Source organism: Mus pahari, chromosome 4, assembly GCF_900095145.1.
Source record: "Mus pahari chromosome 4, PAHARI_EIJ_v1.1, whole genome shotgun sequence".
Taxonomy (NCBI): Eukaryota; Metazoa; Chordata; class Mammalia; order Rodentia; family Muridae; genus Mus; species Mus pahari.
Window position 1 is genome coordinate 105,264,899 of NC_034593.1, and position 10,921 is coordinate 105,275,819.

The window sequence follows — 10,921 nt, forward strand, 5'->3', positions numbered from 1 at the left end:
CACTCTGTAGACCAGGCTGGCCTCGAACTCAGAAATCCACCTGCCTCTGCCTCCCAAGTGCTGGGATTAAAGGCGTGCGCCACCACGCCCGGCACACTTCAGCTTTATTAACATCTGATACAATAAATTCTAGGTGACATGCCCAGGCAGTAAGGTCCCCAGTACATGTTCCTCAAAGCTTCCTTCCACCTCCCCACTCTCTTCAGCTACCTGTCCGTTCTTTCCTTCCTTCCTATTTTGGTAAGGTGTTGTGATGTATCCTAAGCTGCTCTCAAACGTACCATTCTCCTGCCTCAGCCCATGAGCAGACATGTACTATTATGCCTGATCCCAAGGTCTCCTGACTGCAAAAAGATCTCACACTCAGCTCCTGTCTGTGGGCTCCGCGCACCCCGCTCACATCCCCCTCTGAGTAATATTCTGCATATTGCAGATGACAAAGCAGCCCAGAGTTTTCTTCTAACAGCTCTTTTCTGACTGCCTCCATGAGCATCGAATAATTTTAATTCTAATTCTACAATTTAGACACGATTAGCCAAACATCCTGGGCTCGCCAAATGAAGATATCCATGGAAAAGCAAAACTCCACGATGCATTCATTTTATTATTGTTATTACTAATTATTATACTATTTTGAAAAATCATTGTTGGGGGACACTTGTTCATATTGAGTAGGAATGTCTGTACCTTGTATGTCACCTATGCTCTTCGAAAGTAGTCACAACCAAGTCACAGTTCCACCAATGCACAGCACTAGGGGGAAATTCTTCTCACCCAAACATTCACCAATGCTTGGTAGAGTCAGCCTAGCACAATTGGCCATTTTGGTGAGGTATGTATAGATAGTTTACTATGGTTTAGTCTATAGAATGTTGTTATTGCTGTTTGAGACAGGGTTTCTCTGTATAGCCCTGGCTGTCCTGGAACTCACTCTGTAGACCAGGCTGGCCTTGAACTCAGAAATCCGCCTGCCTCTGACTCCCGAGTGCTGGGATTAAAGGCCCGGCCCTAGTCTATAGAATCTTAAGGCTAAGTACAACCTGCTTTTTTTTTTTTTTTTTTGCCCTTTGGATTCCCTGGGGTTTTCCTACCTTACTGTTTTTACTTGCTTGCCTCTTTTCTTTCCTTCTTATTAACTGTTAGATGTAAACAACGGGTTTCTCCACAACATCATGATGCACACGTGGAGCACGCGCTGGTCACAGTCGCACTTCCTGTGGCCTCCTGCTTCTGTACTGTCTGTCTTCTGCACGAGCCACCTCCTGCTTCCTAAAAGTTCTCCTACTCTTTCTCATAAAAATGTAAAAAAGATATTTACTTACTATGTTATTTCTAAAACATATGTATTCCTGTGTACATTGCTGTGGAATTGTATACCACATATGCATTTCTGTGGAATTGTATACCACATACATGTGGATGCCTTTGGAGGTCAGGAGAAGGCATCAGATCCCTAGGATATGGATGCTGGGAAACAAGCCTCAGTTCCCCAGGAGAGGAGCAAATGCTCTTAGTTATGGAGCTGTCTCTCTAGCCATCTTTAAAAAAGCAAACAAACAGGCTTAATTGATTTCCTTGTGTGAAAGCCTTATGTTGTAGACACAGCTGGGCCCTGGGGCCTCTGTATGCTGTCAGGCTGGGGCAAGCACCTTTACCTGTTGAGCCATCTTGAGGACCCCAGCCTTGCCTAATGTATCCGTAGTTTAATTACTTTCCCACAGTTGGACGCAAGTCTGGTTGCAGGTTTTCATTATCGATGATGAAGTGGTAGCAAAGGAAGCAGATTGGACAGCAGTTCCTGTTCCAACCATGTGTGTTTCTTTGAGGGTTAGTTTCCTAATATGAATACTAAAGGCAGCAAAAATACTCAGATCATATTTTACATGGGTTTAAAATAAGGTATGGGCTGTGGGGGCATACACCTTTAATCCCAGCACTTGAGTGGCAGAGGCAGGTAGAGTGGAGTTCGAGGCCAGCCTGGTCTACAGAATGAGTTCCAGGATAGCCAAGGCTGTGCAGAGAAAACCTGTCTCAAAAAACCAAAAAATAAAATAAAGTAAAATAATAACATAAGATATGGCATGCAAATATATGTGGGATAGCTGGACATGCTGGTGTGAACCTGTGTCCCACATACTTGGGAGGCTGAGATGGGAAGAGCTTTAGCCCAGGAGTTTGAGGCCAAACTGGGCATCACAGTGGACCCTGCCTCTGAGTAAACAGGGAAGGAAGGAAGGAAGGAATAAATGTTTCTCGGGGAAGATACAGGTATCCAGCAAACATTATCTCCCATGATTGCTATTAATCATTAATATTCTGAAACATGATGTCTTTTCCCCTATCTGGTATACTTAGGTATTTTCTGCGGTGTCCTGTGACTCAGCTCTTCAGAATTTAATGAAGTAGATGACTTGACTACAATGTGGGAAAATCATGACAGAAAGTGTGGTTTGTACCGGGGCCGTCAGTGCTGTAAAGGAAGTCTGGGAAGAAAGAATAAAGAAACACCATGAAGATGTGAAGCGGGAGAAGGAATTTCAGCATAAGTATGCTGTGATGTTGTTTTAGATTAGTGAAGACCCATAAGCTCAGCTCATGACCATTTAGTAAGAGCTTCACTGAATTTGACAGGCTTTTATTTGCTGAAAACACAAGATATTCTTCTTTAAGAAGCTCTACTTTTATTTTATGTATATGAGTGTTTGCATGTCAGTCTATCCACATTTGTGCAGGTACCTATAGAGACCAGAAGAGGGCATTGGATCTGCTAGAACTGAAGTTGCAGAGAGTTGTGAGCCGCCCTGTGCATGCTGGGAACTGAATTCAGGCCATCTGGAAGACAATCAAGTGCTCTTGACTACTGAGCCATCTCTCCAACCCTTAAAAGAGTCTTTATTTCTTTTCTCTATTATTATTCTTACATGCATGGTTGTTTTGCCTGCACGTATGTCTGTGTACCTCTTGCATACAGAGCCCGTGGAGGCCAGAAGAGGGTGTTAGAGCCCCTGGGACTGGAATTATAGATGATAATAAACTACCATGTGAGTGCTGCAGAGTTAAACCCTGGTACATGAAAAAAATTTTAAAGGGTGTGGTAATTTGAATGAGAAAGGCTCCCATAGACTCCCATGTTTGAATGAGTAGTCCTGAGTTAATGGAACTGTCTGGGAAGGATTAAGAGGTGTGGTCTTATTAGAGTAGGTGTGGCCTTGCTGGAACAGGTGGGTTACTTTGAGGTTTCAAAAGCCAATGCCAGGACCAGTCTTTCTCCTCCTCTCCTTCCTCTCTCCCTCTCTCTCCCTTCTCCCTCTCTCCCCTCTCCCTCTGCTTCTTCCTGTCTGCCTGCTGCCTATGATCAGGAGGTAAAAATCTCTCAGCTGATGTTCCATCACCATTCTTGTCTGCCTCCCCCCCATGATGACCATGGACTACTAAGCTCTAGAACTGTAAGCAAGCCCCAAGTTAAATGCTTTCTTTTATAAGAGTTGCCTTGGTCATGGTATCTCTTCACAGAATACTGAAGCAGCCGGGCAAGGAAAGATTGGAGGGGTTGGGGAGAGAGTTCAGATGGTCAAGAACTTGCTTTACAACCTTGAAGACCTGAGTTCAATTCTCAGCATTCACATAGTAAAGCCAGGCATAGTGGCTCTAAGCATGTAATTCCAGTGCCAGGGAGGATCCCTGGAGCACCCTGACCAGCCAGTGTTGTCTAATTGGTAATAACCTCAATGTTCCAAGATAATGGAAGATATTGTCTAAAGGAGGTGTATGGTGTTTCTGAGGATGGCACTGGTACTGTCCTGTGGCTTCTACACACATGTACCTGCACCTGTACACAGATGTGCACCTGCACAAACACATGGTCATGTACACACATGCATTTTTAAAAAGACATTTATAGAGAAAGGAGGAGCCAGGAGCAGTAAGCAGAAAGATTGCATGCTGCCCAGGCTCCTCTTCCTTCTTCTAGCCTTGATGACCTTGACCACCTTGGGCCCATATCTGTCATTCCTCAAACTTGCTATTTTCCTAGAAGATAATCTTCCTATCAACACACGTGCTTTGCTTCGTTGATACACAGAACTCAATAAGGGGCAGCATCAGGAGGCAGAGGCAAGCAGATCTCTGTGTGTTCCAGTCTAATAAGGAGTTACATAGTGAGAACTGTCTCAAAATATCATCATCATCATTATCATTATCATCAACAACAGAGGCATCACACACAATGTTGTGTGATGGTCATGAGACCGTCTGGGTTCTGTGAGTCTAGCATGCTTTAGGACCTAGATTCAATCCTCAACAATGAAAAAGAAATCTAGGGAAAGATTATCAGTTAATATCTCAAATTCTTTTTTTAGAGATTTATTTATTTATTTTATGTGTATGAGTACACTGTAGCTGTACAGATGGTTGTGAGCCTTCATGAGGTTGCTGGAACTTGAACTCAGGACCTTCAGAAGAGCAGTCAGTACTCTTAACTGCTGAGCCATTTCTCTAGTCCTCACCTGATGTCTAATGCCACTGACTCAGCAGTGATTTTTTTTTCTTTTTCTCTTTCTTTTTCTTTTTCTTTTTTTTTTTTTTTAAGTTTGGGATATGACCTTTATTGAGCTTATGTACCAGAATGGAAACAATGTCTGTACAAAACCAAATGTTTGTTACTATAACTTCTGCATCACAATTAAATCCAAACAGTTTTTAAAAAACAGTCAACTCAATCAAAACCCACTACTTCAGAATCAATAGCATCTTTGAAGCCACAGTAACACTTAAATATAGTTAAGACTCGAATGCAGAAATTTGGTTGGTTGGAAGGTTAATTAAGCCTCCAACTTGCTCAAACAGAATTACAGAAAGGTGATTTTTTTTTTTCAAAATCACAAATAATTACACCCCGTCTTGTCTTTCTTCCCTTCAGCCCCTCTCATCCACCCTTTACCCTTTGCTCTCTCAAATTCACCTATGGCATGGTCAAAATAGGACATTTTTGTTTATTATACTATGGTTGAAATGCGAAGATTTAGCAATAAATGTTAAAGTAAAAAAATACCTTGAGAATACATTTTTAACCATTAAAAAAATAATAAGTCAAGAGGTTCTAGAAGTAGAAGTAGCACAGAGCACCTGGAGACATTGCCCATCAAGAGACAACTGTCCTCTATTTCTTTCACTGCTGCATCAGGCCTTTTTATGTGATTTGGTCATTACCTATGAGTAAAAGATGTTCTGCTGTTTTAGGCTAGTGCGGATCTGGGAAGACCGAGTAAGTTTGACTAAGCTGAAAGAGAAGGTGACCAGGGAAGATGGAAGAGTCATTTTAAGGATAGAGAAAGAAGAATGGAAGGTAGGTGTAGAAGCTCTAGACGTACTTCTGGGTTGAGTGAGGGCCTGAGAACATACGCTAAGACTGTAGTGAAGACTGGGATAGTTAGGAACTCTCCTCAGAACGAGTGAATCTGGACAACATGAACAACAGAAGAGAAACATAAAACACGTGGATTGTTTCTTTGTCAAAGAGTATCTTTGCTCCCACCCACCTGAACTCAAGTTTCTTAGGTATTCCTCTAAATCCTTCTTTTTTTAACAGGATTAAATCAAAATAAAACCAGCAACAACTAATAAAATAGGCTAGAAGTGATGGCTTACACCTTTAACCGCAGCACTTGGGAGGCAGAGGCAGGTGTGTCTGTTAGTTCAAAGCCAGCCTGGTCTACACAGAGTGTTCTAGGCTAGCCACATCTCTGTAGAGAAACCCTGTCTCAAAACAAACAAACACTTAAAAGGCTTAATAATAAAAGTGGAAGAGAAATTACTCCAATTTACTGAATTGATTTCCAAATTACAGAAATGATTTTTTGAATATTATATTTTTCTTTCTCTCTCTCTGTCTCTGTCTGTGTCTCTCTGTTTCTGTGTCTCTCTGTCTCTGACTCTGTCTCTCTCTCTGTGTTGGGGGTGGTTTTAAGAAAGTGTTTCTTTGTGTGACCTTGGCTGTCCTGGCTGTGTAGACCAGGCTAGCTACAGAAATCCACCTGCCTCTGCCTCTCTAGTGCTGGGATTAAAAGTGTATGCCACCACCACCTGGCCTGCAATATTCACATTTTCAATTATGTACGTGTTCTTGGATAGTCTAATACAACAAGAGTCCATTAGGACAGACTGTGTGTCCATTATTGGTCAAAATATAGCATTTTTGTTTATTATACTATGGTTGAGATGTGAAGATTTAGCAATAAATGAAGTAAATAAATAATAACTTGTAAAAAAGTGAGAATAGGGCTGGTGAGATGGCTCAGTGGGTAAGAGCACCCAACTGCTCTTCCGAAGGTCCAGAGTTCAAATCCCAGCAACCACATGGTGGCTCACAACCACCCGTAACAAGACCTGACTCCCTCTTCTGGAGTGTCCGAAGACAGCTACAGTGTACTTACATATAATAAATAAATAAATCTTAAAAAAAAATTATTTTAAAAGTGAGAATAAATCTTTAACAATTAAAAAATAATAAAAGTCAAGGGTCTAGGAGTAGAAGTAGCACAAGTTCCTGGAGATGTTGCCCATCAAGGGACAACTGTCCTTCAAGTGCTTCTACAGGTCCCGTGCTGTCCCAGCAACGTAGTACACACTATATAATAAACAGTTCATGCAATGTCATGATTGTACACATATTTTTTTACTCTAGACTCTCCCTTCTTCTTTACTGAAACTGAATCAACTACAGGAATGGCAACTTCACAGGACCGGATTGTTGAAAATTCCTGAATTCATTGGAAGATTCCAGCATCTCATTGTGCTAGACTTATCTCGGAACACAATTTCAGAGATCCCCCGAGGGATTGGTAAGGAAGCCTGCTTTTATTCCTGGTACTGCTTTATCTACCTGCCAGTATGCTTTGCTTTGCTTTTCTCAGACCCCCCCATCCCCAAATACATGGAATAAAGGTCTTATCTTGATAGATCTCTGAAACTTGGAAACATTTTAAACGTTTCATCTAACTTAAGTCCTCAGAAAATCCAAACTTCTGGAATTATTGGGGTGATAGATAAATTCAATAAGAGAATATTTTCAAATATTCTGTATATGTTGAAAACAACATTTCCCCGTTAACTATCTTAGAACACATTGAAGGTAAGAAGGAAAGAAAATTTATCAAACCGTGGGACAATGTCCCCCAACACACACACACACACATACACTATTGCTCAAGATGGGGTATGCTGTTTATGGGGTTTGTGTTGAAGATCAAGCCCAGGTTCTGGTGCATGGCAGACAGGGACTGTACCATCTACAGTCACCTTGATCCGGTGTCCATAATATAGATAAAGCAGAATGGAAAGATCACTGCCCCTTCCTTATGGAAAGATGGGAAGAGGGAAGAGGATACGTATGTAAGTAATGCTTGGTGGCAGGAAACACTGACCCATCTGCTTCCTGTATTGTGGCTGTTGTTGTGTAGGACTGCTCACTAGACTTCAGGAACTGATTCTTAGCTACAACAAAATCAAGACTGTCCCCAAAGAACTGAGCAACTGTACCAGCTTGGAGAAGCTAGAACTTGCTGTGAACAGAGATATAAGCGACCTCCCACCAGAGGTCAGAAAAATGTAAACGTTTGTTTTGTTTGCATCTACTAACAGTTTTTTCCTCAGGCATGTGATTGTTGAATACTCATGAAGCAATGCTACAATTTTATTTTACAAATAGAAATACTTAGTGAAAGGCATTTTTTTTTTTTTTACCAGAAGGCAAATCTTTCATTAGGACAAACTCTACTTAGTATAAAAGATTCCTTTATTTTGTCATTGTCCTGCATTATTTGATGACTGGGTTTCTCTCTTTGGAGACTGAGAACTGCATTTACTTAATTTAAAATTCCCATAAAAAGAAGCCTGGGTTGTATAGTGGTTATTCATACAAGCTTGCTTATTTTGGCCATGATAAGGATTGAATTCAGGGTCTCATGCATGCTGAGCAGACACTCTGCTACTGAACCACATCCCCAGCCCTTGATGCCTTTTTGTCTGTCTGTCTGTCTGTCTGTCTGTCTGTCTGTCTGTCTGTCTGTCGGCCGGCCTGCCTGCCTGCCTGTTTGTTGTGAGGCAGAATCTTACTGCATATCTATCTCACTGTGCCTTTGAACTCTCTTCTATGTCTAGGCTGGCTTCAAACTCCCAATTCTTACACCTTAGTTTTTTTAAGTGCTAGGATTGGAAGCATATGTCCCTGAATTTGAATCCACTTAATGCTTTTTTTTGAATAAGTATGTATGTGGTTATTGTGAAAAGCAGATAATGAGAAAATAGAAAAATCTCCTTTCCTGGTTGATTTTTATAGTGTGCTAACTCCTGAAACAGACAGAATGCGAGACATGAATTGTGGGATGTGTGCTTCCTGGTAGTACCCTAGGTTTTACCAAGTGAAAAGGGAGCAGACTGGAAGGGCTCCTTCCCACTTCATTCTGCCTTTCATTCGGTTAATCAAGACAGCGGTGCTGCCTTCTAAAAGAACCAGTGCTCTTAGAATCAGCAAGAAGTTTCTTTTTCCCCCCACATTGAAAACAATGACGTTGCAAGATCAAAATTAAGAAAAATAATAACATTCTAAACAAAAGCTACAATTTCATTTTCTTTGAGTATATACACGACTTTTCTTTCCCAAGCCATGGGACATGTTACCAATAATAGTCCTTCCTCCCAGTTTGCTCTTGCAAACATAGCACATGTGTTTCGTCATATGTTGGCTTTATTTAATGAAAACATTAGAAAAATGGTGGCAGGGACAATTTATATATGTAGGAAGGATAGTACATATGGTTTGTAAAACTTGTGATTTTGTTTCCCAGAGTAGGCTCTGTCACTAGCAAGCTATGTGAACTTGGACATGTTATCAACCAGCCTCTTCATCTTAGATTCTTGAGTAAACAGGTTACTGTTGTGTGACAAGATGTTTCCTGGGGATATGCAACACACGTCTACTCCCAGAGAGGGAGCCCACAACAGACCAAAAGACAGGTACCACTGAAGTCCAACTTGGTGAACCATGAGTCTCACCGGGGTCCCTTATGTGAATATATAGGCAAGAGGTTACTTACAGGAGCAGAAATAACTCGCAGACAGCTGCATTACCAAAGCCCACCCCTGCACAGGTGACAGCTCACTAAAGCTGAGAACCTGGAGCATTCGGCACAGCCTGCAGGCAGCTCAACGAGTTGGAGAGTGTTCTTTCTAAGTGACAAAGCTAGTGACAAAGCTGGTGTAAACCTCTTCCAGGTAGCTGGTCTGGTCTCAGAGTCTTCCTTGATTTTAACCCCACAACAATTCTTGGCTTATCTGAGAAGATGCTCGGTCATCTTTATTGTTTACTCTTGGGATGGAGAGGGCCTAGGGAATCTGGTCAATTGCAGGTATTTCCTGGAGCTAATTTAAATTAAATTGTTTATCTCCTTGTTTAAGAAACTTAGCTGTAGGATGAATGTTTTAATACAGAAAGAAACTGCTACTGAACTAGAAGAAAGACTATTCTGAGATCTTGAGCCCAGGACCTTTTAAGTGCTACAGTGTATCCTCTAAGTAGCTACGTGTGTGGTCTTGGGCACAACCTTTTATATATTTCTGTCTTCACATATAATGCTTTTCAATCTTCTATAATAAAAATATTCTAGATAGATGTCATGGCTTTAAATCCCAGCACTAGGGAGGTAGAGGCAGGTAGAGCTCTTTTTCCTGGCTAGCCTGGTCTACATAGCAAGTTACAGGATAGGTAATGCTACAAAGTGAGATCCTATCTCAAAAAACCAAAACAATAAAAAGGGATTCTAGTACTACTGAGGGGCCAGCAATTGGAGACTTCTTTGCCAGACTTTAAATTTTACCTACCTCATAACATAACCTTTGACATTTGAATCATTTGACAATTGGAAAAATCTGAAACAGTTTTCAAGAATTCGTTTTTATTCTTGCCTTGAAAGTAGAAGCTGGAAAAACAGCATGATCTACTAGACAGAGTCATGCTGCTTTGTGCGTGTGCGTGTGCGTGTGCGTATAGGCCAGATGTCCTCAGGTGTTTTCCCCAATCACAAGCTGCTTGGCCCCTTCTGTTCCTGCTTCCCAGAGCTGAGGTTTCAGGAATGCTATCACATCCGGCTCTTTACTTAAGTATTGAGAATCCAAACTCAGGTCCTCATGATTGCATGGTGAACTGTTTATCCACTAAGCCATCTCCTCATCCTGCCTTTTTGCACTAACTAAAAAACTCTGTATTTGTGTACTTCTCAGTGAAGATGGAACAGAAGGAATTCAAAATACAGAACCTTGGCAACCAAATGGACAGGCTGTTTTGTAAATTTTACCGAAATTCTTATATCTTAAAACGTTCAGTAGGATAAAGAAGGAAGGAATTATGTGGCTTTAGGTCTATGGAAACTTAAGTTCAGAACTGCAGAGATGATGGCTCACACTGACTGCTCTTCCAGAGGTCTTGAGTTCAACTCCCAGAAACCACATGGTGGCTCACAACCATCATGTAATAGGATCTGATGCCCTTTTCTGGTGTGTCTGAAGACAGGGACATTGTACTCATATAAATAAAATAAATATTAAAAAAAAACCCTTGAGTTCATCTACTTACATGATCTTTTTGAGCCATTTTATCCATAAAACACAAATAATGGCAATGCCTTTGTGTGGTGGCTGCATAATTATTCATTAACAGCAAACCACTTACATAATTAGTTTTTTTCACATAAAAGTGGAGAACAGAAGTAATTTAATAGATATTTTAGATTAAAAAACTGGAGCTATAAGCATTACTATTAATACATTTTTAAATTGATCTGGGCATGGTGGTGCAGACCTTGGGCATGGTGGTGTAGACCTTAGGCATGGTGGTGCAGACCTTGGGCATGGTGGTGCAGACCTTGGG

General features: G+C 41.2%; 1 protein-coding gene across 2 annotated transcripts in view; it reads left to right on the plus strand.

Annotated features, from left to right (window-relative positions):
• Window positions 1–10,921, plus strand: part of Lrrc39 (leucine rich repeat containing 39) — a 22,701-nt gene that overhangs the window by 819 nt on the left and 10,961 nt on the right. For both annotated transcript variants that reach the window (XM_021196309.2, XM_021196310.2), the window contains exons 2-5: window positions 2,356–2,546; window positions 5,239–5,344; window positions 6,683–6,839; window positions 7,458–7,594. In XM_021196309.2, coding sequence (XP_021051968.1) covers window positions 2,434–2,546; window positions 5,239–5,344; window positions 6,683–6,839; window positions 7,458–7,594 — 513 coding nt within the window. In that variant the 5' untranslated portion in view covers window positions 2,356–2,433. The remainder of the gene's footprint in view (window positions 1–2,355; window positions 2,547–5,238; window positions 5,345–6,682; window positions 6,840–7,457; window positions 7,595–10,921) is intronic.